This window comes from Fringilla coelebs (assembly GCF_963513975.1).
Source record: "Fringilla coelebs genome assembly, chromosome: 1".
Classification (NCBI taxonomy): Eukaryota; Metazoa; Chordata; class Aves; order Passeriformes; family Fringillidae; genus Fringilla; species Fringilla coelebs.
The window spans coordinates 152,980,465-153,007,659 of record NC_140028.1 but is presented as its reverse complement, the minus strand read 5'-3'; the positions used below and the strand labels follow the sequence as shown (position 1 = coordinate 153,007,659).

The window sequence follows — 27,195 nt, the reverse complement described above, 5'->3', positions numbered from 1 at the left end:
GGACAGCGGGGGGCCCTGCCTGCCCTGCACCCGCCTGCCCCTGGGCGGGGACGGGGGCTCCCCGCGCCACCGCAGCCCCCCGGCCGCCTGCCTGGCCTGGGCCGGGTCGCGCTTCCGCACCTTCGACGGGCGGCACTTCGGCCTCGCCGGGAGCTGCCGGTACAGCCTGGCCGCCGCCACCGACGGCGCCTGGGACGTCACCGTCGGCCTGGGACACCCCCGGGTACCGGAGGGCACGGGGGGGCACTCAGAGTCACGGCCAGCGGGGAACGGGGCTGGGATGGATGTCGGGGACAGGGATGGGTGACAGCGGCTGGGATGTCACCGTCAGACACCCGGACACTGGAAAGGGGGACAGGACGGGTCAGTTGGGGTCACTGCTCCTGTTCCCAGAGGTGGAATGGGGCAGGGAGCTGTGGTGGGTGATGGGGTGGGAACTGGGCTGGGAACTGTGGTGGGAACTGGCAGCTGGGATGGGAGCTGGGGCTGGGATGAATCCGGGACCTGGGATGGGGTTTGGGATGGCACACCCATGGGTCTATGCCTGGTGACCGTGACACACATGAGTGTCCCATCCTGACCCCCGCTATCCCTGGCACACCTGAGTGTCCCAGTGCCACCCCCCCCCGCCACAGGAGCTGCACATGACCTTTGGGACGGACACGGTGGTGGCCCAGGGACGGAACGTGTCGGTGAACGGCGCAGCAGTGCCGGAGGGACGCCCCTACCTGCACAAAGGTGAGGTCACCGAGGTCCCCAAGGCCACCAGGCCGGGACAGGGTGAGGATGAGCCCCCAGTGCCATCAGGAAGCACCAGGACACAGAGATCGACCAGCTGCCACCAGGATCCCTGTCCCCATCCTGTCCCCATCCTGTCCCCATCCCCTCGCGCAGGGCTCGGTGTCACCTGGCCGGGTGACTGGGTGGCCGTGGCCAGCAGCCTGGGTGTGCGGGTGGCCTGGGACGGGCACCTGGCAGTGACAGTGACGGTGGAGCCTGAGCTGCGCGGCGGCACCTGGGGGCTCTGCGGCACCTACACCGACGACCCCGCAGGTGAGTTCCACACACCCAGTGCCCCCCCCCCCCCGCCTGGGGGCCAGGGGACACCCCTTGTGCCCCCACCCTGCCCGTGTCCCCAGACGACTTCGTGCTCCCCGACGGGGACATCGCCGCCATCGCCGCCGCCTTTGGCAACGCCTGGAAGGTGCCAGCGGCCGGCACGGAGGTACCTGAGCGGTCAGAGTGACACCCCACGCCCGTCTGGGGGTCCCCGGGGGTCGCCCCCGCGCTGAGGGACCCCCGGCTCAGCCCCCGTGCAGAGACGTGCCGGAGGGTGGCACCAGGTGTGGCCCAGGTGAGGTGGCAGCGGCGGTGGCCACGTGCGGGCGGCTGCTGGCCCAGCCCTTCCGGCAGTGCCACAGCGAGGTCAGCGGCGCCAGGGGGGCTTGGGGGGTCCCGGGGGGTCCCGGGGGTCCTGAAAGGCTCTGGAATGTCCTGGGGCATCCATGAGGTCCCGGGGCTGTCCTGGGAAGTACCGGGAGGCTCCTGGGAGTTCTGGGGGATCCCAGGGATGTTCTGGGGGGCTTGGGAGGGTCCCAGGGGATTCCAGAGAATCCTGGGGAGTTTTGGAACTTCCAGTGGGGTTCTGCAAGATCCCAGGGGGTCAACGGGGTCAGGAATCCTGGGATGTCCTGAGGATCCCTGCGGATTCCGGGAGGTCCTGGAAGGTCTGGGAAATTCCAAGGGGTTCATCCTGAGGGAGGTCTTGGGATGTTCTGGGCTGTTTTGGGATGTTCTGGGCTCTTCTGGGATGTTCTGGGCTATTTTGGGATGTTCTGAGGGGTCTGCTCCACCCCCTCAGGTGGACCCCAGCGGGTTCTATGCAGCGTGTGTGGCACTGCTCTGCGGGGATGGGGACCCCCTGTCACCCCCCGGTCCCTTGCCATCCCCCGGTCCCCTGTCACCCCCCGGTCCCCTGCCATCCCCCGGTCCCCCGCCCCCCGCCGCCTGCGACACCTTCGCCGCGTACGCCCGGGAGTGCTCCCGCCGCCAGGTCGATGTCCCCTGGCGCCATCCCGGCTTCTGCGGTAGGAACTGGCGTGTCCCCTCCCCGACCCCTCCCCGCGGTGCCGCCGGTGCCACCGCGGTGTCGCCTCTCCGCAGAGCGCCGCTGCGAGGCGGGGCAGCGCTTCTCCGACTGCGTGTCGCTGTGCCCGGTCACCTGTGTCACCGCGGGCAGCGCCGAGCCGGGCGCCTGCCACCGCCACTGCCACGGCGGCTGCGAGTGCGGCCCGGGGCTGGCCCGCGACGGGCCCAGCTGTGTCCCCCCGGCCGCCTGCCCCTGCCACCACCGGCGACAGCGCTACGAGCCCGGCCAGAGCATCCGCCAGCGCTGCAACCGCTGGTGGGTGGCACCGCCGTGACAGCGGTGGCTCCGGGCTGCCACCCACTGGGGGGGACCCAGCTGACGGGCAGCCCCAGGGTCCCCTTTGGCGTGTCCCCTCCCATCCTGGTGTCCTCCATGGTGTCCCCTAGCCCTAACCCCTAACCCCTCCATGGTAACCCTAACCCTCACCCCGGGGTCCCTGTAGAGTGTCCCCCTTTATCCCAGGTTTCCTGTGATGTCCCCTACTGTCCCAGTGTCCCCTGCCACGTGTCCCCATCCTGGGGCCCCCTACAGGTGTCCCCCCCAGCCTGGAGTCCCCCGTGGTGTCCCCGCGTTACCCCGGAGTCCCCTGCAGTGTCTCCCCTTCCCTCCCCCGCTGACCGGTGTCCCCGGTGTCCCCAGCACGTGCGAGGGTGGCCGCTGGCGCTGTGACCAGCAGCGGTGCCCGGCCGAGTGCGCGGTGCTGGGGGGACGTCACTTTGTCACCTTCGACCGCCGCCGCTTCTCCCTGCCGGCCACCTGCGCCCACACCCTGGTGGAGGTGAGGGGACACGGGGGACGTCGGGGGTGGCCGAGTGGTGACGGGGCGGTGCTCTGGTAGTGGCCATGTGTTGTGCTGGTGACGGGGAGGTGGCCGCGGTGGCCGTGGTGGTGGCTGGGGTGGTGGCCGTGGTGGCAGGGCTCTGCCGGGGGGTGTCACCGTGTCTCTGCCCCCAGGACTTCGTGGCGGGGCGGCTGCTGATCACAGCGGAGCACGAGCCGTGTGACAGCCACCAGCTCCTGGGCTGTCCCCGCAGCCTCACTGTCACCACCAGCCGCACCACGGCGCGGCTCCACGGCACAGGTGACACCCCTGGACGGGACCGGGACCGGGACCGGGATCAGCCCCGCACCCTGGTGGAGTTGTGGCAGCCGCCCCAGTGCCTGTCCCCAGTGTCCCTGTGGCGTTGGGTCTCATCCCTGTGCCATCCCCCTGTCCCCACGGCGGTGGGTGACATCCCAGTGCCCGTTCCCAAGTCTCCGTGGCAGCGGGAGCCACTCCAGTCCCTGTCCCTGATGTTCCCATGCTGCCCATCACCGGGTCCCACCCCTGCGGCCGCCCCATGGTGCCACCGCTGTCGCCCTCAGGGGAGGTGACAGTGGCCGGGCGGGAGGTGACGCTGCCCTTCTCCGGTGCCGAGCTGAGCATCCGCCGCGCGTCCTCGGCCTTCCTGCACCTGCAGCTGCCCGACGCGCACCTGCTCTGGGGCCTGGGCACCCCCGACACCTTTGTGACCCTCCAGCCCGCCATGGCCGGCACGGTGAGTGAGACCGCCGGGACCCGCGGGATGCCCCGGCGGGATGGAGCCGGTGGGATGGGGCTGTGCCGGGCCCTGCTCCGGGATGGAGCCGGTGGGATGGGACTGTGCCGGGCTCTGCTCCGGGATGGAGCCGGTGGGATGGAGCCGTGCCGGGCCCTGCTCCGGGATGGAGCCGGTGGGACGGGGCTGTGCCGGGCTCTGGGATGGGGCCGTGCCGGGCTCTGCTCCGGGATGGAGCCGGTGGGACGGGGCCGTGCCGGGCCCTGCTCTGCTCCGGGATGGAGCCGGTGGGACGGGGCTGTGCCGGGCTCTGCTCCGGGATGGAGCCGGTGGGACGGGGCCGTGCCGGGCCCTGCTCTGCTCCGGGATGGAGCCGGTGGGACGGGGCTGTGCCGGGCTCTGCTCTGCTCCGGGATGGAGCCGGTGGGACGGGGCCGTGCCGGGCCCTGCTCTGCTCCGGGATGGAACCGGTGGGACGGGGCCGTGCCGGGCCCTGCTCCGGGATGGAGCCGGTGGGATGGAGCCGTGCCGGGCCCTGCTCCGGGATGGGGCCGGTGGGATGGGGCCGTGCCGGGCCCTGGGATGGGGCTGTGCCGGGCTCTGGGATGGGGCTGTGCCGGGCTCTGGGATGGGGCCGTGCCGGGCTCTGCTCTGCTCCGGGATGGAGCCGGTGGGATGGGGCCGTACCGGGGGGCTCTGCTCTGCTCCGGGATGGGGCCGTACCGGGCTCTGCTCTGCTCCGGGCAGGTGCGGGGGCTCTGCGGGACCTTCAACGGGGACCAGCGCGACGAGTTCACGACGCCGGAGGGGGACGTGGAGCCGGGAGTCGCCGCCTTCGCCAACGCCTTCCGAGCGGCCGGATCGTGCCCGGCGCTGGGCCCCGGCATTCCCGATCCCTGCGACGGCTTCCCCGGGAGCCGGGAGCGCGCCGAGGCCGCCTGCGCCGTGCTCATGGGGCCGGCCTTCCAGGTGAGGCCCGGCGGGAGCGAGCGGGGCCCGGTGACACGGCTGCGACAATGTCCCCTCCGGCACAGCCGTGTCACCGCGCCGTGGACCCGGAGCCGTTCCTGGAGCTGTGCCGCTGGGACGTGTGCTCCTGCCGGGAGCGGGAGCGGGAGCGGTGCCTGTGCCCCGCGCTGGGCGCCTACGGCCGGGAATGCGCCCGGGAGGGGACGGAGCTGGAGTGGAGGAACCGGAGCCTCTGCGGTGGGATGGGATCGATGGGATAATGGGATGGGAATGGGATGGGATCGATAGGATAATGGGATGGGATGGGATGGGATTGATGGGATAATGGGATGGGAATGGGATGGGATCGATGGGATAATGGGATGGGGATGGGATGGGATGGGATGGGATGGGATGGGATGGGATGGGATCGATGGGATAATGGGATGGGATGGGATGGGATCGATGGGATGGGATGGGATGGGATGGGATGGGATGGGATGGGATGGGATGATGGGACTGGGATGGGATCGATGGGATGGGATGGGATGGGATGGGATGGGATGGGATGGGATGGGATGGGATGGGATGGGATGGGATGGGATGGGATGGGATAGGATGGGATGGGAATGGGAATGTGATGGGAATGGGATGGGATCAATGGAATGGGATGGAATGGGAATGGGAATGGGAATGGGATGGGATCAATGGGATGGGAATGGGACAGGATGGAACAGGACAGACGGGACAGGACGGGATGGGAATGGGATGGGATGATGGGATGATGGGATGGGATGGGATGGGAATGGGCTGGGATGGGATGGGATGGGATGGGAATGGGAATGGGAATGGGATCATGGGAATGGGATCATGGGAATGGGATCATGGGATGGGATGGGATGCGATGGGATGGGATGGGATGGGAATGGGGATGGGAATGGGATCATGGGAATGGGATCATGGGATGGGATGGGATGGGATGGGATGGGATGGGATGGGATGGGATGGGATGGGGGTGGGAATGGGATGGAATGGGATGGGATCAATGGGATGGGAATGGGACAGGTTGGAACAGGACAGACAGGACAGGATGGGATGGGAATGGGATGGGATGGGGATGGGATGATGGGATGGGAATGGGATGGAATGGGGATGGGAATGGGAATGGGAATGGGAACGGATGGGATGGGGTAGGGTGATGTCTGCCTCCCCAGTGACCCCCCCATGTCCCCCCAGAGGAGCCGTGTCCCGGGGGGCAGCAGTACCGGGACTGTGGGGGTCCCTGCGGCCGCTCCTGCTCAGAGCCCCCCGGAGCCAGTGACTGTCCCCCTCCGGACACCCTCTGTGTCCCCGGCTGTCGCTGTCCCCCGGGGCTGCTGCTGGCCCAGGGGGGGCAGTGTGTCCCCCCTGCCGCCTGCCCCTGTCCCCGCGGCGCCCGCCTGTACCCGCCCGGAGCCCGCATCCGCCGCGGCTGCCAGGCCTGGTGGGTCCCCGGGGAATCGGGGGGGCGCGGGGAGGTTGGGGGGCCGGAGGGTCACCCACAGGATGGGGGTCCCCAGGCAGAATGTGACGGTGGCGGTGACACGTGATGAAAACCCCTCCAGCCCGGTGTGACACCCCGCGGGACGGGGGGGCTTTCATCCCGTGTCCCACCGTGGGGACAGCGGTGGGGCTGTGACACAACCGGGGAGCGGGGGGACCCTGGTTAGGGGCCCTCGGTGGGATGTGGGGTCCTGAGGGACGGGGGTGCAGCGACCCTGTTGTGGGGGAATGTGGGGTGGGGATGGGGACATGGGGACCACGGCATGGGGGTCTCAGCAGGATGTGGGGGCTGGGGGGACCCCGATGAGGGGGGCTCGGACAGAAGGAGTGTGCTGGAGATGGGGGGTAGGGACCCCAGTGAGGGGGTTCAGTGGGATTTGGGGGCTCGGATGGTTGGAGCGTGATGGAGATGGGGGTGGGGACCCCGGGGGGGGGGGTTCGGTGGGATTTGGGTTCTGGAATTTGGGCCGGGGGGACCCCGCCGAGGGGTCTCAGGCGGACGGGGGTCCCTCCCGCCCCCGCAGTGTGTGCGCAGGGGGGTCGTGGCGCTGCAGCCCCGCCCCGTGTCCCCCGGCCCCGCGCTGTCCCCCGGGGCTGCTGCACTCGCCGGGCTCCTGCCTGCGCCGCTGCGACCCCGCCGAGCCCTCCGGCACCTGCGGCGGCCCCGCCGACGGCTGCGTGTGTCCCCCCGGCACCCTCTTCCTGGTGGGTGACACCCCCGCGGGGTGGGGGGTGGGACTCCCCCCGAGCCCCCCTCACCGCGGTCTGGTGGCAGGGCGGGCGCTGCGTGTCACCGGACGAGTGTCCCTGTCACCACGGCGGGCAGCTGTACCCGCCCAACGCCACCATCGCCCGCGACTGCAACACCTGGTGGGACCCCCGGACACCCCCAGACCCTTGCCAGGCCCTCGGAGACACCCCCAGCCCCCGCGGTGGCACCGAGCCTGTCCCCGCAGCGTGTGCCAGGGACAGCGGTGGCACTGCGGGCGCCAGGAGTGCGCGGGGACCTGCGTGGCCACGGGGGACCCGCACTATGTCACCTTCGATGGCCGCGCCTTCACCTTCGCGGGTGACTGCGAGTACCTGCTGGCGCGCGAGGCCACCGGGCTCTTCGCTGTCACCGCCGAGAATGTCCCCTGCGGGAGCAGCGGCGTCACCTGCACCAAGTCCGTGGTGGTGGCCATGGGGAACACCGTGGTGCACATGCTGCGGGGTGAGGGGACACGGGGGACACGGGGGACACAGCGGTGAAATGCTGCAGAGCGAGAGGGAACGAGGGGGACAGTGAGAGGACACGGGGACCTGCGGGTGTCACCCACGGTGACATCCTGGCTCGGTGGCGGTAGGGTGGGGGCTGCAGGGGGTGGGGACCCGAGGGGACACGGGGGATGCACGGAAGGTCATGGGGGTCCATGGGGGGACACGGAGGGAGACGGGGAAGTGGCGGGGTGACCACAGTGACAGCCCAGCCCCCTCACGGCAGGGTGGGGTTTGGGGGTGGAACATGACGGGACTGGGGGATGCGGGGGACACGGGGGGGTGACCCTCGGTGCCGCCCCGGCAGGGCGAGAGGTGACAGTGAACGGGGTGGCCGTGCGACCCCCCAAGGTGTTTGGGGGGTCGGGGCTGGCGCTGCAGCGTGCGGGGCTCTTCCTGCTGCTCCTCACACGCCTGGGGCTGGCCGTGCTGTGGGACGGAGGTGAGACCCGGGGGACATGGGGGGACACGGGGGGACAGGGGTGTCCCTGGGGCTGGCCGTGCTGTGGGACGGACGTGAGACCCGGGGACACGGGGGGACACGGGGGGACCGGGGTGTCCCTGGGGCTGGCCGTGCTGTGGGACGGAGGTGAGACCCCGGAGGGACACGGGTGGGGGTCCCCAGTGCCGGGGGGCTGCGGGGGATCCCTCGCACTGGTGTTGCCGAGGCCGTGTCACCGTGGCGGGGTCCACGGTGCCACCAAGGGGGTTCACCACGCGGGGTCCCTGGTGCCACATGGGGGTCCCGCGGGGGTGCCGTGGGTCCCGCGGGGGGTGGCGGGCGCCCCGGGTGGCCCCCTGCCAGCGGCGGTGCCCGCAGGGACCCGCGTGTACGTGCGCGCGTCCCCGCGGCTGCGCGGCCGCCTGGCCGGGCTCTGCGGCAACTTCGACGGCGACGTCGAGAACGATTTCGGGAGCCGGGACGGGGCCCTCGAGGCGACCCCCGAGATCTTCGGGGACTCCTGGCGCCTCAGCCCGCTCTGCCCCGAGGCTGACGGCCACCGCCCCCACCCCTGCGAGGTACGGGGTCAGGGGGACGGGGGGACATGGGGGGACCTGGGGGGACATGGGGAGACCTGGGGGGACGGCAGTGACACGGAGAGACATGGGGGATTGACAGGGGTACACGGGAACTGGATGGGGACACGGGGGGACATGGGGAGACACAGGGGGACACGGGGAGCTGGCAGGGGGACACTGGAGGACACAAGAGGTGGCCGGGGGACGTTGGTGGTTACAAAAGGACGTGGGGCTGGGATGACCCAGGTCAGTGAGGAAGTCAAACCCCAGACGGGGGGAGGAGGATGAGGAGGTGCCGTAGTCTGGGCCGAAACCCTCCGGCAGCCTCATGCCCGGCGCTCTGCGTTTGCCGAGCCCTGCGATCCCGGCCAAGTTTGCCTGAACCGGGCCGAAGGGGGCGGCCACGGAGCCAGCGGGGGCCCGGCTGGGGACACACGGGGTCTGACACAGGTGTCCCCTCCAGGAGAGCCCCCAGCGCTCGGCCTGGGCGCGGGCTCGCTGCGGGGTCCTGCGGCACCAGCTCTTCGCCCCCTGCCACGAGCTGGTGCCCCCCCAGCGCTTCTACGAGTGGTGCCTGTTCGACGCCTGCGGGTGAGTTTGGGGGGCTCGGGGGCTCCCCAAGCCCCGGGGCGGGTCCCGGGCCCTATCCCACGGCGCGTGCCTCAGGTGTGACAGCGGCGGGGACTGCGAGTGCCTGTGCACGGCCCTGGCCGCCTACGCCGAGGAGTGCGGCCGGCGGGGGAGAGCGCTGCGCTGGCGGAGCCAGGGGCTGTGCCGTGAGTGCGGGGGCTGCGGGGGCCCGGGGGGCACCGGCAGCGACCAGGGAGCGCGGGGGGTGCCGGGGGACTGGGGGGTCCGGGGGGCACGGGGGGCACGGGGGGCTGGGGGACACGGGGGTACCGGGAGTGACATGGGGTACCGGGGGGTGCCGGGGGACTGGGGGGTCCAGGGGGCACGGGGGGCACGGGGGCTGGGGGACACGGGGGTACCGGGAGTGACATGGGGTACCGGGGGTGCCGGGGGACTGGGGGGTACCGGGGGGCACGGGGGGCACAGGGGGCTGGAGGACACGGAGGGTCCCATCCTGCCCCTGGTTGGCGGAGCTGGGGCTGTGCCGTGAGTCTGGGGGCGCTCAGGAGAGCACAGCGGGGTCCGGGGGGAGCCCGGGGGGAGCCCGGGGACAGAGAGGGGTCCGGGCTGAGCCCCCGGTGGGATGTGCCGGGTTGGGGGCCGGGCAATGGGTCTGGGGGGGCAGGAGCCCCCCTAGGGGCTATGGGACAGGGGGGCTGTGGGATGAGGGGGGTGCGGGAGCCCCCCCATGGGGTTATGGAGCGGAAGGAAGGGTCCGGGCTGTGCCCCCCATCGGGCTGTGGGACTGAGGGGGGGCAGGAGCCCCAAGTGGCGTTTAGGGGGTCCCAGGCTGTGGAGTGGGGGGAGTTCCCGCCCCCCTAACCCCCCCCCCCAATCTCTGCAGCCCTGCAGTGCGAGGGGGGGCAGGAGTACAGTCCCTGCGGCCCCCCCTGCCCCCCCACCTGCCGCGACCTCGGCCGGGATCCCCCCGAGCTCTGCGGGGCCCTGGGGTGCCTCGAGGGCTGTTTCTGCCCCCCCGGGAGGGTCCTGCACGGTGAGGGGGGGGCACAGCGCGGGGGGCTGGGAGGGGGCTCTGCAGCACGGGAGAGGTTTGGGGGGCTGGGGCAGGGGGGCCGGGAGGGGCTGGCGGGTCCGGGAGGGGCTGGGGGGGCTGGGAGTTGCGGTGCCACCCCGCGCCCCCTCCCCCGCAGACGGGCTGTGCGTGGAGCCACCCGCCTGCCCCTGCTTCTGGGACGGCTTCGCCTTCCCGGCCGGAGCCACCGTGACCCAGGGCTGCAGCAACTGGTGAGGCGCTGGGGGATACTGGGAGCCCGGGAACGGCGTGCTGGGGGCCCGGGACACCGGGGTGTGGGGACGCTGGGACACCGGGATAGTGGGACACCGGGATAGTGGGACACCGGGATAGTGGGACACCGGGACACTGGGACAACAGGTCATGGGGACACAGAGACACCAGGGAAATGGGATATCGGGGTACGGGGATCCCAGGACATTGGGACAGCAGGACGCAGAGACACTGGGATTTGGGACACCGGGACCCCTGGACACCAGGACTGCAGGACCATGGGACACCAGGACACTGACACTGGGGCAGGGGGCCGCCGGGGCACTGCGGGGGGACACCGGGACACTGACACCGGGACAGGGGACGCTCTGAGCGCCGTCCGTGTCCCGCCCGCAGCACGTGCCTGGCGGGGCGCTGGCAGTGCCCCCCGAGCCCGTCCCCGTGTCCCGCCGCCCCCGGCTGCGCCCCGTGGGAGTTCCGCTGCCGGGGCGGGGGTCTCTGCGTGCCCGGGGCGTGGCTCTGCGACAACGAGGACGACTGCGGGGACGGCTCGGACGAGCTGTGCGACCCCCCCTGCGCCCCCCAGCAGCCCCGCTGCCCCGGCGGGCGCTGCCTGCCCTGGGGCGCTCGGTGCGACGGCGTCACCCACTGCCCCGACGGCTGGGACGAGGCGGGGTGTCCCCCCCGGGCCTGCGCGCCCCCCGAGTTCGCCTGTGCCGGGGGTCGCTGCCTCCCCCCCGCGCGGGTCTGCGACGGGCGGCTCGATTGTCCCCCCGGGGACGACTCGGACGAGGCGGGTGAGTGAGCACGGGGGGGCTCGGGGGTCCTGGGAGGGGGGGCTGCAGGGGGTTTGGAGGATCCTGGGAAATAGAGAGCCCTGCGGTCCTTGAGGTCTCTGCCCCGCAGTGGGGTCCTGAGCCCCCCAACCCGGCATCTGGATGTCCCGGGCGTGGCGCTGCTCGGGAGCCCCCCGAAGCAGAGAGCCGCCCGTGCCCCGCGGGGTGCCCGTGCCCCGGGTGGGGATGTCCGTGCCCACCCGGGGGTCCCGTCCCCGCAGGCTGCGCCCCCCGCTGCGGGCCGGGGCAGTTCAGGTGCGGGGGGGGCCGCTGTGTCCCCTACCCCCATCGCTGCGACGGCCGCGACGACTGCGGGGACGGGAGCGACGAGAGCGGCTGCTCCTGCCCCGAGGGGCACCTGCCGTGCCCCGGGGGGGGCTGCCAGCCCCCCGCCGCCATCTGCGACGGCCGCCGCCACTGCGCCGACGGTGCCGACGAGGCCAACTGCCCCGGTGAGGGGCGCGGGGGGGATACCCGCTCTGGGAACCTCTCCTGGGACCCCCCCGGCCCCTCTGCCCTGGGACCACCCCACCGATAACCCTCACCTGGGACCCCGACCTGGGACCCCCTCCCGGCCCCTCTGCCCTGGGACCACCCCACCGAGATCCCCCCGGGACCTCTCCCATCCGCCCCGAGAGGCTCCCGATCCAGAGACCGCTCCCCGGGACCCCTACCCTGCATCGCCCCTTTTGGGGACCCCTCCCCAGTATCGCCCCCCTTGGGGACCCCTCCCCGGTATCGCCCCCTTTGGGGACCCCTCCCCGTGACCTCCTCACGCAGGACCCCCTCTAGGACCCCCTCCCACCCTGGCACCCGCCGTTGTACACCGCTCCCCCACGGCGGCGGTGTCACCGCTGTCCCCGTGTCCCCAGCGCGGGCCACCTGCGCCCCCGGCACCGTCCCCTGCCCCGACGGCTCCTGCGTGGCGGAGGTCGCCGTGTGCGACGGCGCTCGCGACTGTCGCGACGGCTGGGACGAGAGTCCGGCGGGGTGCGCGGTGGCGCTGCCCCCCGCGCCGTTGTCACCTGTCACTGCTGTCACCGCCACTGTTACCGCTGTCACTGGCACTGTCACCTCTGTCACTGGCACTGTCGCCGACGCTGTCACCGCTGTCACCGCCGACGCTGTCATCGCGGTCACCAGCGCCATCGTCACTGTCGCCAGCACTGTCACTGTCAGTGACACTGATGCTATCGCCGACACCATCCCCGACACCGCTACTGTCACCGCTACTGTCACCGCCGCTGTCCCCGGCACCGCCACCGCCGCGGCAGCGCCCTGTCCGCCCCGCTCCCTGCGCTGCGACAGCGGCGGGTGCGTCCCGCGGGGGTGGCGCTGCGATGGCGACAGCGACTGTCCCGATGGCAGCGACGAGGGAGGCTGCGACCCCCCGTGCGCCCCCGGCCACCTGCCCTGCGACCCCCCCTGCGACCCCGGACGCGGCCCCTGCGCCCCCGCCTGCGTCCCCCCTCGCCGCCTCTGCGACGGCGTCCCCGACTGTCGCGACAGCGCCGATGAGAACCCCCGGCTCTGCGGTGAGACCCCCGGGATCCGACTCTGGGGACACCTGCGCGGGGAAGGTCTGGGAGGGCCCCCCGTGTCGCCTCCTGGGGACCCCAGGGTTGAGGGGGGCGGGCTCCGGGGTCCCCTGGGGAGGGAACGGGAAGCTCGGCAGGGAGCGGATCCCACCGGGGAGGGCCACGCCCCCGACCCCCGGGACCCCCTGAGTGCCCTCAGTCCCCTGGGGACCCCTCGGAACCCTCCTGCCCCCCCAGAGCCCCCCGGCCCCGGGAGCAGCCCGCGGGGTCCCTGCGCAGAGTTCGACTGCGGGGACGGGGAATGTGTCACCTTCCAGCAGGTAACGGGGACAAATGGGCATCGCCACCCGCCCGGGTCACCGCGGGTCCCCCGACCCCTCCCGGGGCTGCCATCGAGCCCCCGCGGTGTCCCCGATCCCTCCGGCTGTCACCCCCGTGCCCCAGCGTGTCCCCGACCCCTTTCCAGAGACACCCAGGTGTCCCCTGCCCCCTCCCGGTGCCACCCCGGTGTCCCCGACATCCCCGGTGTCACCCCCATGTTCCCTCGATCATTCCTGCCATGTCCCCGAATCCCTCCCAGCGCCACCCCCGCTGTCCCCTGGCCCCTCCCGACGCCTCCTCGACCCCCCCCCCCCGGTGTCCCTGACTCCCCTCACCCCCTCCCGGGGTCACCCCGGTGTTCCAGCGTCCCACGACCCCCTTTCGGTGACACTTCAGTGTCCCCCAGCTCCCTGCCGGTGTCACCCCGGTGCCCCCGACTTCCCCGGTGTCCCCAGCGTCCCCTCCCGCCGCGGTGTCCCCGCAGGTGTGTGACGGGCTGCGGGACTGCGCCTCGGCTGGGGACGAGCGGGGCTGCGGCCTCTGGGGGCCCTGGGGGCCCTGGGGGTCCTGCAGCCGCCCCTGCGGGCCCGGGGGGCAGCGCCGCGCCCGCGGGTGTCACCAGCGTCACCCGGGGCTGCTCCGGGGCTGCCGCGGGCTCCGCGAGCAGGAGAGACCCTGCTTCCACCGGGCCTGCCCGGGTGAGCGCGGGGGGACCCCGGGGCGCCCCGGGGGGTTTGGGGGGCCGGGGGTGTCGGGGTCCCGGGGGCAGCGCGGGCAGGGGCAATCCCGATACTGCCGCGTGTGCCCAGGGAAGTGAGGGGGGGCCTGGGGGGACCCCGGGGCAGCTGGGCGTCTCGTGGGGTACCTGAGGGATTTGGGGGTCCCACGGTTCAGGCTGCCCGTGGGGGTTTCGGGGACCCCAAAGTCCGAGGGGTCTGGGGGTTCCGAGGCCCCCTTGACTCGCCCTCCCCCCGGCAGTGGACGGCGCGTGGGGCCCGTGGGGGCCTTGGTCCGAGTGCCCGGGGGGCTGCGGGGGGGTCCGGCTGCGCACCAGGGGCTGCCAGCCCCCCCAGAACGGCGGCCGCGCCTGCGAGGAGCTGCGCGGGGGGAGCCCCGGAGCCCTGGAGATGGGTGGGTGCGGGAAGGGGGCTCGGAGGGCTCTGGGGCTGGGGGGTCCGATGGGGGGAGGGAAGCCCATGGGGGGCTCGGAGGGGGGCTCGGAGGGGGGCTCCGGGGGTGTGGGGTCCGACGGGGTGGGGGGTCCCAGTGGGTTCCGTGGGACAGATGAGCCCCGCAGAGTGGGGGGCGCTCGGTGGGTGCGGGGGCTCCTCAGGGCGAGGGGCTCTGTGGGACGGGTGGGCCCTGCGGGACAGGGGGGTCACGGCTGGGTCCCGCTGGGGTGGGGGCCTCCAGGGAGGGGAGGGGAGTTCTGGGGGCAAGGGGGGCTGATGGGGCAGGTGTGTCTGACCCTGTCCCCAGCCCCCTGTGCCCCGGGGGGGTGCCCCAACGCCTCGGAGTGCGCGGAGGGGCTGCGCCCCCTCCCCTGCGCCCCCTGCCCCGCCTCCTGCGCCGACCTGGCGGCCGCCGTCACCTGCCCGCCGCCCCCGCCCTGCCGCCCAGGTGAGGGGGACACGGGGGGCTTAGGTGGGCGCCCCAATGTGAGGGGCACCCCTGACCCCGCCGGTCCCCCCAGGGTGCTGGTGCCCGGCGGGGCAGGTGCTGGACGCCCCCGAGGCCGGCGCGGGGCCCGCGGGGTGCGTGCGGCCGCGGGAGTGCCCGTGCCGGGCCGGGGGGCGCCGCTACCCCCCGGGCGCCCCGGTGCCGCTCGGTTGTCGCCTGTGCACCTGCCTCGAGGGGCAGCTGCGACACTGCCGCCCCCACCCCGGCTGCTCAGGTGGGTCCCGGCGCGGCGCCGGGGGCACCCCCGGTGCCTGCGGGGTCTCCGGTACCCGCTGTCCCCGCGGTGACGCCGGCGGGACCCCGCGCTGTCCCCGCGGTGCTGCCCGGGGCCGACCCGGTGCCCGGGTGTCCCCGCTGACCCGGTGTCCCCCACAGTGGACTGCGGGTGGTCGTCGTGGTCGCCGTGGGGGCCGTGCGCGGGCGACTGCGGGACCCCCGGCGTGCAGTGGTCCTTCCGCAGCCCCTCGAACCCGGCGCGGCGCGGCGGCGGCCGGCACTGCCGCGGCATCTACCGCAAGGCCCGACGGTCAGCGGGGCCCGGGGGTGGGCCGGGGCCCGGGGGTCCCGCCGATGTGTGACGGTGCCGCCCGCAGGTGCCGCACGGCGCCGTGCCCGCGGTGCCGGGAGCGGGGTCGCTGGCGCGTCCCCGGCGAGCGCTGGCGGGGGGGGCCCTGCCGGGTGTGCCAGTGCCTGCCAGCTGGGACCGTGCGCTGTGTCCCCTACTGTCCCCTCCGCGGCTGTCCCCAGGTGAGGGGGGGCCCGGGGGGCGGGCCGAGCCGCGGGTGGCGGTGGCGGTGACGCTGCCGGTGTCCCCAGGGCCAGGCGCTGCGGGAAGGTGACGGCGGCTCCTGCTGCACCTGCGGCCCCGCGGGTGAGTGGGGGGTCCCGGGGGTCCCAGGGGAGGTGGGGGTGACCCCCATCTCCTGGTGCCCCGCCACCGCCGTGTCTGTCCACGCTGCAGGAGACAACGCCACGGCCACCCCGCCTGGGATGACGACAGCGCTGTCCCCCCCCGGTGCCGAGGCCCCCGGCAGCCGCGGGTACGAGAGGAGCACGGTGGAGGGTCGGGATATGGGGGTCCCCGAAGCGGGGGGGCACTGGGGGCGTCCCCCGCTGCCCCCGCTCCCTCACCGTGCCCCTCCAGCCCCACGGCCGGGACCGAGGGGCCCAGAAGCGCCGAGACCCCGCCGGAGCACCCCAGCGCGGCCGGGGGCACCCCCAGAACCGCGACCCCGCCCGAGGACACCCCGAGCCCCCCCGAAGGCTCCGTGACCCCCAACGAGCCGGAGCTGTCCTCGCTGGCTCCCACGGGGGTCCCCACCGCGACCCCTCCAGGTGAGGGGACCCCGAGAGGTGGGGAGGAAAGGCCCCCCCAGAACCGCCCCCCAGAATTGGGGAGTCCCGGTGAAAGGGGGGGACGGGCCCCGAAACAGCCCCCCAGGGCCGGGGGGTTCCGGGGGGGCGGTGCCCGGTCAGGGGGGGGCTGCGGGGTCCCACATCGGCAACACCAAGCTTGGGGGGTTACAGGGTGTGCCCCCAAAACACGGGGTCACCCTGCCCCCCCGCGTCCCCCAGGCTGCGCCCCCCCGCCCTGGGGAGGGTGGGGGTCCTGCAGCCGCTCCTGCGGGGTGGGGGTCGCTCTGCGGCGCCGGAGGGAGACCCCGCCCGAGGGGGGCTGCGCCCACCCCCCCGACACCGACACCGACACCGACACCCGCGTCTGCTTCCTGCGAGCCTGCCCAGGTACCCCAAACCCTGCCAGCCTGCCCAGGTACCCCAAACCCTGCCAGCCTGCCCAGGTACCCCCAAACCCTGCCAGCCTGCCCAGGTACCCCCAAACGCTGCCAGCCTGCCCAGGTACCCCCAAACCCTGCCAGCCTGCCCAGGTACCCCCAAACGCTGCCAGCCTGCCCAGGTACCCCCAAACGCTGTCAGCCTGCCCAGGTACCCCCGAACCCTGCCAGCCTGCCCAGGTACCCCCAAACGCTGCCAGCCTGCCCAGGTACCCCCAAACCCTGCCAGCCTGCCCAGGTACCCCAAACCCTGCCAGCCTGCCCAGGTACCCCCAAACCCTGCCAGCCTGCCCAGGTACCCCCAAACCCTGCGAGCCTGCCCAGGTACCCCCAAACGCTGTCAGCCTGCCCAGGTACCCCCGAACCCTGCCAGCCTGCCCAGGTACCCCCAAACGCTGCCAGCCTGCCCAGGTACCCCCAAACCCTGCCAGCCTGCCCAGGTACCCCAAACCCTGCCAGCCTGCCCAGGTACCCCCAAACCCTGCCAGCCTGCCCAGGTACCCCCAAACCCTGCGAGCCTGCCCAGGTACCCCAAACCCTGCCAGCCTGCCCAGGTACCCCCACACCCGCCCCCCGCAGGGCTGCGGCCCCGGCGGGGCTGGGACCCCCGGGAAGGGCGGGACCTTCAGGAGGGCTGGGACCCCCTTACGGGTGGGACCCCCGGGGGTCCGGGCTCTGCGGAGGCGGGGCCGATCCCGATTTCCGGGCTGGGACCTCCCGAGGCTGGGACCTCCCCAGTGAGTGGGACCCCCATCCCCGGGCCAGGGGGATCCCCAGGGCGGGGGTCTCGGGGTCTGCAGTCCCCGGGGGCGGGGGTCCCGCTGCCCACTCGGGGGTTCCGGAGGGGTCCCCAAGGGGGGCACTGTGGGTTAGGGTGTGGCCCTGGGGCGGTGTGGGGGTGCTGACCCCCCTGACCGCCCCCTGCCCCCCCAGTCGCGGGCGGGTGGGCGCCCTGGGGGTCCTGGAGCTCCTGCGATGCCCCGTGCGGGGGGGGCGAGCGAATCCGCCGCCGCAGCTGCAGCGACCCCCCCCCAAAAAACGGGGGGCGGCCGTGCGAAGGAGGGGCGCTGCAGAGCCGGCCCTGCAACCTGCGGCCCTGCGGGGACCCCCCAGGTACGGGGGGCACGGGGGGCTGGGACACCCCTCCAACCTTGTTCCCCCTTCCCTAAGTGCCACCAGTGCCCCTCCCCAAATCCCCCCCGGGACTCCCCGAGCCCCCAAACCCCCCGTGCTCACCCCAGCCCCCCAAGTCCCCTGAAGTCCCCAAAGTCCCCCCAATCCCTCCATCCGTGACTGCTCCAATGGCCTCCCCCGTCCCTGACCCCCATCCCTGCCCCTCCTGCCCCCCCGATTTCCCCGGCCCCCCAAACTTCCCCGAGTCTCCCTTTCCCCCGCTGACCTCCCCTGTCTCCCCCAGCCTGCCCCCCCCAGACGCTGCTGGTGCCCCCAGGGGGGTGCGAGGATCTGGGGGTCCCTCCCTGCCCCCCCACCTGCGCGGACCCGAGTGGGAACAGCTCGTGCCCCGGGGGCTGCGAGGAAGGTCTGGGGAGTCTGGGGGACACGGGGGGGGGGGGGGCTGGGGAGGGCTGGCGGGGGGCACGGGGGGATTTGGGGGGATTTGGGGGATTTGGGGGATTTGGGAGGAACTGGGAGCTTGGAAGTGCATGGGGGGGCCTTGGGAGGACTTGGGGGCCTTGCGGGACTGGGAGGGAACTTGGGGGGGAACTTGGGGGGGCACGGAGCAGTCTGGGGGGGTGATTTAGAGGGCGGTGCGAGGGGTACAGGGTGCTGAAGCCCCCCTGAACCGCCCCCACCCCCAGGCTGCCGGTGCCAGCCCGGGCTGGTGCTGCAGGGCAGTGGCTGCATCGAGCCCAGGTACCCCAAAACCCCACTGTACCCCAGCCCCCCGTAACCCAGCCACCTCTGCACCCCAAACCCCACCCGTACCTGAACCCTGCTGCACCCCAAACCCACCTGTGCCCCAAACCCCGGCGCTGGGCGTCCCCAGAAAATGGGGCCCCTCAACATCGGGGGGCTCCCAGGGGCTCCCCAGGATTTGGAGTGACCCTCCTTTTCCCTCCAGCGCCTGCGGGGTCCCTGCGGGGGTGACGGGGATCCCCGGGAATCGGGGCCCCCCTGAATCCTGCGGGTGGTCGCGCTGGACCCCCTGGACCCGCTGTGACTGCGGCAGCGGGACCCGGCAGCGCTTCAGGTGAGGGGGGGATCTGACCCAGAGCGGGGGGTGCTGACCCATAGCGGAGGTGTCTGACCCATAGCGGGGGGGTCTGACCCATAGCGGGGGGGGTCTGACCCATAGCGGGGGGGTCTGACCCATAGCGAGGGGTCCTGACCCATAACGGCGGGATCTGACCCATAGCCGGGGGGTCTGACCCATAGTCAGGGGGTCCTGACCCATAACGGGGGGGTCTGACCCATAGCGGGGGGGGTCTGACCCATAACGGGGGGGTCTGACCCATAGTCAGGGGGTCCTGACCCATAGCGGGGGGGTCTGACCCATAGCGGGGGGGGTCTGACCCATAACGGGGGGGTCTGACCCATAGCCGGGGGTCTGACCCATAGCGAGGGGTCCTGACCCATAGCGGGGGGGGTCTGACCCATAACGGGGGGGTCTGACCCATAGCCGGGGGGATCTGACCCATAGCGAGGGGTCCTGACCCATAGCGAGGGGTCCTGGCCCATAGCGGGGGGGGTCTGACCCATAACGGGGGGTCCTGACCCATAGCCGGGGGGTCTGACCCATAACGGGGGGATCTGACCCATAGCCGGGGGTCTGACCCATAACGGGGGGTCCTGACCCATAATGGGGGGTCTGACCCATAGCCGGGGGTCTGACCCATAGCCGGGGGGTCTGACCCATAATGGGGGGTCCTGACCCATAACGGGGGGGTCTGACCCATAACGGGGGGGTCTGACCCATAGCGGGGGGGGGTCTGACCCATAGCCGGGGGGTCTGACCCATAATGGGGGGTCTGACCCATAGCGGGGGGGTCTGACCCATAACGGGGGGTCCTGACCCCTAGCCGGGGGGTCTGACCCACCTCCCGCTCCCCACAGGTCTCCCACCAACCCCGCGGCCGCACCGGGCGGTGCCCCCTGCACCGGGACCCCCCGAGAGGTCCGGGGCTGTTCGGAGCTCTGCGGACCCGGTACGTGCCAGGATCCCCCCGACCCCCCGGGCCCCGGAGCTGGGACCCCCGAGTGCCACCGCGGCCCCTCGAGCCCCTCGTGTCCGTCTGTCCCCAGAGCCCGGGAGCGCGGGGCCGCCTGGGGCCACCGGGGCGCCCTGGCTCCCGGGGTCCCCACGGCCGCCGGGGGGCACAGAGACCCCCGAGCCCCCAGGGTCCCCAGGGTCGCCGTGGGTGCTGGAGCCGGCGTGGGGCACGGAGCCCCCCGAGTCATCCGAGCCCCCGGCGTCCCCCGCGCTCGGCCGGTGGTCGCCGTGGAGGACAGAGTCCCCGCCGGTGCCGGTGTCGCCGTGGAGCGCAGAGCCCCCGGGGGTGCCGGTGTCGCCCTGGAGCGCAGAGTCCCCGCCGGTGCCGGTGCCGGTGTCGCCGTGGAGCACAGAGCCCCCGGGGGTGGCGGTGTCGCCGTGGAGCGCAGAGCCCCCGCCGGTGCCGGTGTCGCCGTGGAGCGCAGAGCCCCCGGGGGTGCCGGTGTCGCCGTGGAGCGCAGAGTCTCCGCCGGTGCCGGTGTCGCCGTGGAGCGTAGAGTCTCCGCCGGTGCCGGTGTCGCCGGTGCCCGCCCGTGGCCGGTGGTCGCCGTGGGGGCCCTGGGGCGGCTGCAGCGCCCCGTGCGGGGGGGGCGAGCGCTGGCGCCGCCGGGGCTGCGGGACCCCCCCGTGCCCGGGGCCGGCACTGCAGAGCCAGAGCTGCCACAGCCACGTGTGTCGCGGTGAGTGCCACACGGGCACCCCGACACGGGCACCCCCACACGGGGACCCCTGCGGGGACCCTCATCCAGAGACCCCAGTATGGAGACCCCGAGACAGGGACCCCCACCCAGACGCTGTCACCCAGAAATGTCACCCAGAGCCCCCGAGCACAGCCCCGCCCCGTCCCACAGGGCTGCCCCACAGTGTCCCGGAGCTCTGCCCCACTGACCCCACAGTGCCCCAGAGCTCTGCCCCACTGACCCCACAGTGCCCCACAGCGCTGCCCTGGCCCATAGTCCTGCCCCACAGAGCCTCAGTGCTCCACAGCCCTGCCCCACAGGACCCCCACAGACCCCACAGACCCCACAGACCCCACCGGGCCCCACAAATCCCACAGTGACCCTCAGTCCTGCCCCACAGAGCCTCAGTGCTCCACAGCCCTGCCCCACAGGACCCCCACAGACCCCACAGGACCCCCACAGACGCCCAGTGCCCCACAGACCCCACAGTGACCCTCAGTCCTGCCCCACAGACCCGCCCCGCCCCACCCCCTGGGGCCCTGAGCCGGGGGTGTTGGGGGGCACAGGCCGGGTGCCCCCGGGGTGCTCAGGGGTGTTTTTGGGGGGCGAGGCCGGCTGCCCCCCAGGCACTGAGCGTTTTTTCGGGGCGGGGGGGGGCAGAAGCCGGTTGCCCCCCGGGCCGGACCTTCCGTGAGTGCGGGGGGGGCTCCGGGTGTCCCCGGAGCTGCGCCCACCTCGGGGGGGCGGTGGGGTGCGCGGGGGGGTGCCAGGAGGGCTGTCACTGCCCCCCCGGGACCTTCCTGCACCGCCACACCTGCCTGCAGGTGAGACCCCCGGGGGACCCCCGTGAGGGCTGCCCCCAAATCCTGGGGTGGGAATAATGGGGGGGAGAATCTGGGGTTTGGGGTGGGGTCCTCAAATCCACGGGCGCCCCTCAGAGTAGTCGGGGGTCCCGGCGTGGGGGATCCCGTTTGTGGCGGTGTCCTGGGGATGGGGGGGTTCCCTGGGCCACGGGGGCTCCCCCCGGCAGGGTGGTCCCTGGGTCGGGGGGATCACGGGGAGAGGGAGGGACCCCTGGGGCATTGGAGGGGGGGTCCCCAAGGTGCCTTCGGTGGGGTAGTGGGTGTCCATGGGTGCCCCCAAGACGGTGGGTGCCCGCCGGAACAGTGGGGGGTTCGTGGGAGCCCTGGGTCTGCGGTTTGGGGTGCTTTGGGGTCTCCGGGTCTGCGGGTGCCCCCCGGGCGCCCCCCACCCCCTGCTCAGCCCCAGCAGTGCCCCTGCTCGGTGCCGGCCGCGCTGCTGCGGGGGGGCGAGCCCGGGACCCCCCCCGGGACCCCCCCCGGCCCGGAGCCCTCCGGGACCCCCGCTGGGGACCCCCCGGTCGTGGAGCTGCCGCCGGGCGGGACCCTGCGCGTGGGCTGCGCCCGCTGGTGAGGAGGGGACACCGAGGGGCCTCCCCCACGCCCCCTCCCCTCCCACCGCCTGCTGCCCCCCTGACTCCCCCTGTGCCCCCCAGCACCTGCCTGTGGGGCCGCCTGCGCTGCGGCCCCCCCGGGGGCTCCGCCTGCAACGGGACCGCGACACCGGGCTGCCCGAGCCCCCCCTGCGCCGGTGGGTCACGGCCCCGGCCCTGCACCGGGGGTCACGGCCCCTGCCCTGCACCGGGGGTCACGGCCCCGCTGCGCCCCTGGCCTGCACCGGGGGTCACGGCCCCGCTGCGCCCCTGGCCTGCACCGGGGGTCACGGCCCCGCTGCGCCCCTGGCCTGCACCGGGGGTCACGGCCCCGGCCCCGGCCCTGCACCGGGGGTCACGGCCCCACAGCGCCCCTGCCCCTGCCCTGCACCGGGGGTCACGGCCCCGCTGAGGGGGGTCCCGGACGGCCCGGGGGTGTCACCGGTTGTTTGTGCCCTCACAGCGGAGCTCAGCCCCACAGCGGATCTCGGCCCCATACCGGATCTCAGCCCCACAGCGGATCTTGGCCCCACACCCGATCTCAGCCCCACACCCGATCTCAGCCCCACACCCGATCTCAGCCCCACAGCGGATCTCGGCCCCACACCCGATCTCAGCCCCACAGCGGATCTCGGCCCCACAGCGGATCTCGGCCCCACACCCGATCTCAGCCCCACAGCGGATCTCGGCCCCACAGCGGATCTCAGCCCCACAGCCCCCGGTGAGGGTCCCCTCCCCTGTGCCGCCCCTTCCCCCCGGGGGTCTGCCCCGCCCCGCGGCACTGACGGACCCTTCCCGTAGGGGACGAGGCCGGGGGGTCCTCGGCGGTGCCGGTGGTCCCGTGGGGGCCGTGGGGGCCGTGGGGGCCCTGCAGCCACAGCTGCACCCGCCCCGAGAGCCCCGCCAGCCGGAGCCGCCGCCGGGACTGCGCGGGGGGAAACTGCGGGGCGGGGGGCAGCACCGAGCGACGGCCCTGCAACCTGCCCCACTGCCAGGGTACGGGGTACGGGGTTTGGGGTCACCCCTGCAACCTGCCCCACTGCCAGGGTACGGGGTACGGGGTTTGGGGTCACCCCTGCAGCCTGCCCCACTGCCAGGGTATGGGGTACGGGGTTTGGGGTCACCCCTGCAGCCTGCCCCACTGCCAGGGTATGGGGTACGGGGTTTGGGGTCACCCCTGCAGCCTGCCCCACTGCCAGGGTACGGGGTTTGGGGTTTGGGGTCACCCCTGCAACCTGCCCCACTGCCAGGGTACGGGGTTCGGGGTTTGGGGTCACCCCTGCAACCTGCCCCACTGCCAGGGTACGGGGTACGGGGTTTGGGGTCACCCCTGCAACCTGCCCCACTGCCAGGGTACGGGGTTTGGGGTCACCCCTGCAGCCTGCCCCACTGCCAGGGTATGGGGTACGGGGTTTGGGGTCACCCCGGCAACCTTCCCCACTGCCAGGGTATGGGGTACGGGGTTTGGGATCACCCCTTCAACCTGCCCCACTGCCAGGGTATGGGGTACGGGGTTTGGGATCACCCCTTCAACCTGCCCCACTGCCAGGGTACGGGGTTTGGGGTCACCCCTGCAGCCTGCCCCACTGCCAGGGTACGGGGTACGGGGTTTGGGGTCACCCCTGCAGCCTGCCCCACTGCCAGGGTACGGGGGGTTCTGGGGTGCTTTGGGGAGCCATTGGGAGCTGGGGGTCCTGGAGGGTCCCTGGGGGGCTTTGGGCTCCCTGCAGCCTGCCCCCTGTGAGGGTGCAGAGGTTTGGGGAGCTCTGGGGGCCCTGCTCACTGCGGGGGGATCCGGAGGGTCCCTGCCCTGCTGGGGGAGGTTCTGGGCTGTTTTGGGGTGCCGCTGACGCTGGGGTTCCCGCAGCTCCCCCCTGCGTGACGCCCCCGTGCCCGTGCCGGTGGAGCCCCTGGGGGCCCTGGGGGCCCTGCTCGCGGCCCTGCGGGGGGGGGCAGCAGCGGCGGCTCCGGGCCTTCGCCCCCCCCGGCCCCGGGGACCCCTGGTGCCCCCAAATCCTGGGGGGCCACGAGCAGCGCCGGCCGTGCGGGGTGACGGCGTGTCGGGGTGCGGGGGGGCCGGGGGCGGGATCGGGGGGCTGGGGGGAAATGGGGGGCGTGGGGGCCATGAGGGGGCCGTGGGGGGGGACACTGGGGGGATATTGGGGCGGTGGGGGGAGCTGGGACCGGGGGAATCTTGGGGGGTTCAGAGGGACTGTGGGGGATCAGGGGCTTGTGGAGACTGGGGGGCGTGGGGACCCCTGGGGGCTTTGGAGAGGGGGGCTCGGGGGGCTCGGGGGGCTCGGAGGGCTCGGGGGGCTGGGTGGGTGGTTCAGGGGGCTGGGGGCGGGGGCGTTGGGGGTCTCAGAGCGAATCCGGCGGTTCCGGGGGTCACCCCCTGTCCCCCCGCAGTGAACGGCGCGTGGTCCCCGTGGGGTCCCTGGTCGCGCTGTGACGTCACGTGCGGGGGGGGCCGCTCCGTGCGCAGCCGCTCCTGCTCCCGCCCCCCCCCCAAAAACGGGGGCAGCCCCTGCCCCGGAGGGGGCCACGAGCTGCGGGTCTGCAACCCCCGGCCCTGCGGTACGGGAGCGCGGGGGGCACCGGGCGGGGCGGGGGGGCGGGCCGGGGGCTCTCCACGGGGGAGCAGCGGGAGGCTGGGGGTGCCCTGGGGGGCTCGGGGGGGTTCCTGGGGGTGACGGGGCGCTGACGGTGCCCCCCCAGGCCCGCGGTGCCCCCCCGGGCAGACCGTGTCCCCCTGTGCCAGCCGGTGCCCGCGGAGCTGCCGGGACCTGCAGGAGGGGGTGTCCTGCGAGGGGGGGGCCCCCTGCGAGCCCGGCTGCCGCTGCCCTCCCGGTGAGCCCCCCCCCGTGACCCCCGCGGGACCCCCTGCGGGACCCCCCCGGCCCCAGCCCCCCTGAGCGTGTCCCTGTCCCCCCCAGGGACCCTGGAGCAGGACGGGGGCTGTGTCCCCCCCGCGCTGTGCGAGTGCCTGGACGCGGGGGGACACCTCTGGGTGCCGGGGGGGGGCGGCCACCCCCGGGGCTGCCAGAACTGCACCTGCGCGGGGGGGCGGCTGCGCTGCGTCCCGGGGGGGTGTCCCCCCCCCACCGCCACCCCCGGGACCCCCCCCGGGACCCCCCCCTGCGCCTGGAGCCGCTGGAGCCAGTGGGGACCCTGCAGCGTCACCTGCGGGGGGGGGCGGCAGGAGCGGTACAGGTGAGCGGGGGGGACACACGGGCCCGGGGTGCGACACGGAGGGGACACGGCACCTTGGGGACACGAGACACCCGGGAGGGGGGACACGGAACTGTGGGGACACAGAACTTGGGAGGGAATGGGGTATCTGCTGGGGGGGCCATGACCCTGGGGGGCACCTCTGGGGGGGCCACGGCACCTTGGGGACACACCCGGCCATGGGGGGACACGAAACCCGCGGGGGCGACGGGACACGGGGGGGCTGCGGGGACACCTCGGTGCCAGCCGGGTCCCCGGCGCTCACCCCAATGCCCCGTGTGACCCCCCAGGACTCCCTTCCCCCCCGAGGGCGGGGGGGGACCCTGCGGGGCCCCCCAGGAGCAGGCTCGGGGCTGCGAGGAGTCGCCGTGCCCCCCCCTGTGCCCCTGGGCGGGGGGCGAGCGGGCCCTGGGCGAGCGCTGGAGCCCCGGCCCGTGCCGGCAGTGGTGAGTTGGGGGCGCCGGGGGGCCGGGGAGCTCCGAGCGCCCCCCACCCACCGCCTGTGTCCCCCCACCCAGCGCCTGCACCCCCGAGGGACCCGAGTGCTGGGACACGCCGTGTGCGGCCGGTATGGGGGGCCCGGAGGGGGGACCGGGGGGTCCCGGGGAGGGCAGGGGGGTCACACAGGGCATTGGGGGGTCCTGAGGGTCCCGGTGACCCCGGTGCCCCCCCGTGCCCCCCCAGAGCCGTGTGACTGGAGCCCCTGGGGGCCCTGGGGACCCTGCGGAGACCCCTGCGTGGGGGGGTCTCGCCTGCGCCACCGGCACCCCCTGAACCCCGAGACCCCCGGGCGGGCGTGCGCGGGGGTCCGCACCCAGAGCGAGAGCTGCAGCTCCGGCGCCTGCCCCGGTAACCCCCGGGCTGCCGCCCCGGGCACCCCCTCCCCGCGCCCCTGGGGCCCCCCCCCGGCTGCTCAGGGGCGCCGTGTCCCCGCAGACCCCGGCTGCGGCGGGGGGGGCCGGAGCCGCAGCCCCTGCGCCGGGCGGTGCCCCCGGAGCTGCGCCGACACCTGGGCGCAGGTGCTGTGTCTGCAGGGACCGTGCGAGCCAGGTACGGCCGGGCCGCCCGCCCCCGCGGCTGTCCCCGGTCCCCGAGCACCCACGGTGCCCCCCGAGCCCCCACGGTGCCCCCCGCGCACCCACCGTGCCCCCCGCCCCCAGGGTGCCGGTGCCCCCCCGGGCAGCTGCTGCAGGACGGGCACTGCGTCCCCCTGAGCCGCTGCCGCTGCGGGACCCCCGGCGGGGACGGCGGGAGCCGCGAGGTGTCCCCGGGGACCCTGACCCGCGTCGGGTGTCACAACTGGTGCGTTGGTGGGCACCGTCACTCGGGGACGGACACGGGCGTGGGGGGGACACGGGGGGACGGCACGGGGCCGGGGGGGGGACAGGCACGGTGGTGGCAGCGGGACGGGCACGGGAACGGCGGGACGGGCACGGTGACAGTGGGGCGGGCACGGCGACAGTGGGACAGGCACGGCGACAGTGGGACGGGCACAAGGCACACAGTGAGACGAGCACAGTGCTGGCGGGACGGGCACCGTGGCGGTGACGGTGACACGCGTGTCACCCCCCGTGCAGCACCTGCGAGAACGGGACCCTGACCTGCCCGGCGCTGCCGTGTCCCTCCCCGGAGCCCGCGACTCCCGCCATCCCCATGTCCCCCAGGTCCTCCGTGTCCCCTCTGTCCTCCCTGTCCCCTGCATACCCCGTGTCCCCCCTGTCCCCTGAGTCCCCCCAGTCCCCCGCATACCCCGTGTCCCCCCTGTCCCCCTCGCCCCCTCTCTCCGCCCTGTTCCCCCTCTCTCCCGAGCCCCCCCTGTCCCCCGCCGTGTCCCCCTGGTCCCCCTGGTCCCGCTGCTCCCGCAGCTGCGGCGGCGGCACCCGGAGGCGGCAGCGGCAGTGCCGGGAGGGCCCCGGGGCCGGGCCGCGGTGCGGGGAGAGCCCCGAGGAGGAGACGGCGGCGTGTAACCCCCAGGCGTGCCCCGGTGAGAGCGGGGACACCGGGGACACGGGAGGCACGGGGAGGGAGCGGGGAAAATGAGGGAACGGGGAACGGAGGGGTGGGAGAGGGAAGGGGGATGGAGGTAGCGAGGAAGGGAGGG

At 74.0% G+C, this 27,195-nt stretch overlaps 1 protein-coding gene across 1 annotated transcript in view; it reads left to right on the top strand.

Annotated features, from left to right (window-relative positions):
- LOC311157897 (SCO-spondin-like) overlaps window positions 1–27,195 on the top strand; it is a gene marked incomplete at both ends in the record, with an annotated part of 31,085 nt that overhangs the window by 1,718 nt on the left and 2,172 nt on the right. Inside the window, 55 exons of the mRNA XM_084212947.1 lie at window positions 76–223; window positions 636–780; window positions 895–1,053; window positions 1,140–1,236; window positions 1,320–1,425; window positions 1,862–1,934; window positions 2,092–2,404; window positions 2,789–2,927; window positions 3,104–3,332; window positions 3,416–4,110; window positions 4,435–4,656; window positions 4,722–4,893; window positions 5,872–6,118; window positions 6,702–6,882; window positions 6,953–7,047; window positions 7,134–7,390; window positions 7,742–7,876; window positions 8,255–8,454; window positions 8,918–9,045; window positions 9,121–9,230; window positions 9,929–10,078; window positions 10,236–10,329; window positions 10,727–11,127; window positions 11,388–11,618; window positions 12,039–13,024; window positions 13,432–13,723; window positions 14,004–14,156; window positions 14,505–14,645; window positions 14,719–14,970; window positions 15,081–15,231; window positions 15,299–15,452; window positions 15,522–15,576; window positions 15,667–15,745; window positions 15,850–16,040; window positions 16,281–16,448; window positions 17,432–17,611; window positions 17,916–18,038; window positions 18,319–18,373; window positions 18,582–18,710; window positions 19,574–19,665; window positions 19,763–20,410; window positions 21,071–21,234; window positions 21,674–21,823; window positions 21,927–22,584; window positions 22,665–22,859; window positions 23,731–23,928; window positions 24,273–24,440; window positions 24,582–24,713; window positions 24,800–25,076; window positions 25,385–25,540; window positions 25,613–25,662; window positions 25,779–25,943; window positions 26,031–26,144; window positions 26,255–26,598; window positions 26,904–27,078. Of these exons, the coding sequence (XP_084069073.1) occupies window positions 76–223; window positions 636–780; window positions 895–1,053; window positions 1,140–1,236; window positions 1,320–1,425; window positions 1,862–1,934; window positions 2,092–2,404; window positions 2,789–2,927; window positions 3,104–3,332; window positions 3,416–4,110; window positions 4,435–4,656; window positions 4,722–4,893; window positions 5,872–6,118; window positions 6,702–6,882; window positions 6,953–7,047; window positions 7,134–7,390; window positions 7,742–7,876; window positions 8,255–8,454; window positions 8,918–9,045; window positions 9,121–9,230; window positions 9,929–10,078; window positions 10,236–10,329; window positions 10,727–11,127; window positions 11,388–11,618; window positions 12,039–13,024; window positions 13,432–13,723; window positions 14,004–14,156; window positions 14,505–14,645; window positions 14,719–14,970; window positions 15,081–15,231; window positions 15,299–15,452; window positions 15,522–15,576; window positions 15,667–15,745; window positions 15,850–16,040; window positions 16,281–16,448; window positions 17,432–17,611; window positions 17,916–18,038; window positions 18,319–18,373; window positions 18,582–18,710; window positions 19,574–19,665; window positions 19,763–20,410; window positions 21,071–21,234; window positions 21,674–21,823; window positions 21,927–22,584; window positions 22,665–22,859; window positions 23,731–23,928; window positions 24,273–24,440; window positions 24,582–24,713; window positions 24,800–25,076; window positions 25,385–25,540; window positions 25,613–25,662; window positions 25,779–25,943; window positions 26,031–26,144; window positions 26,255–26,598; window positions 26,904–27,078 (11,522 nt within the window). The remainder of the gene's footprint in view (window positions 1–75; window positions 224–635; window positions 781–894; window positions 1,054–1,139; window positions 1,237–1,319; window positions 1,426–1,861; window positions 1,935–2,091; window positions 2,405–2,788; window positions 2,928–3,103; window positions 3,333–3,415; window positions 4,111–4,434; window positions 4,657–4,721; window positions 4,894–5,871; window positions 6,119–6,701; window positions 6,883–6,952; window positions 7,048–7,133; window positions 7,391–7,741; window positions 7,877–8,254; window positions 8,455–8,917; window positions 9,046–9,120; window positions 9,231–9,928; window positions 10,079–10,235; window positions 10,330–10,726; window positions 11,128–11,387; window positions 11,619–12,038; window positions 13,025–13,431; window positions 13,724–14,003; window positions 14,157–14,504; window positions 14,646–14,718; window positions 14,971–15,080; window positions 15,232–15,298; window positions 15,453–15,521; window positions 15,577–15,666; window positions 15,746–15,849; window positions 16,041–16,280; window positions 16,449–17,431; window positions 17,612–17,915; window positions 18,039–18,318; window positions 18,374–18,581; window positions 18,711–19,573; window positions 19,666–19,762; window positions 20,411–21,070; window positions 21,235–21,673; window positions 21,824–21,926; window positions 22,585–22,664; window positions 22,860–23,730; window positions 23,929–24,272; window positions 24,441–24,581; window positions 24,714–24,799; window positions 25,077–25,384; window positions 25,541–25,612; window positions 25,663–25,778; window positions 25,944–26,030; window positions 26,145–26,254; window positions 26,599–26,903; window positions 27,079–27,195) is intronic.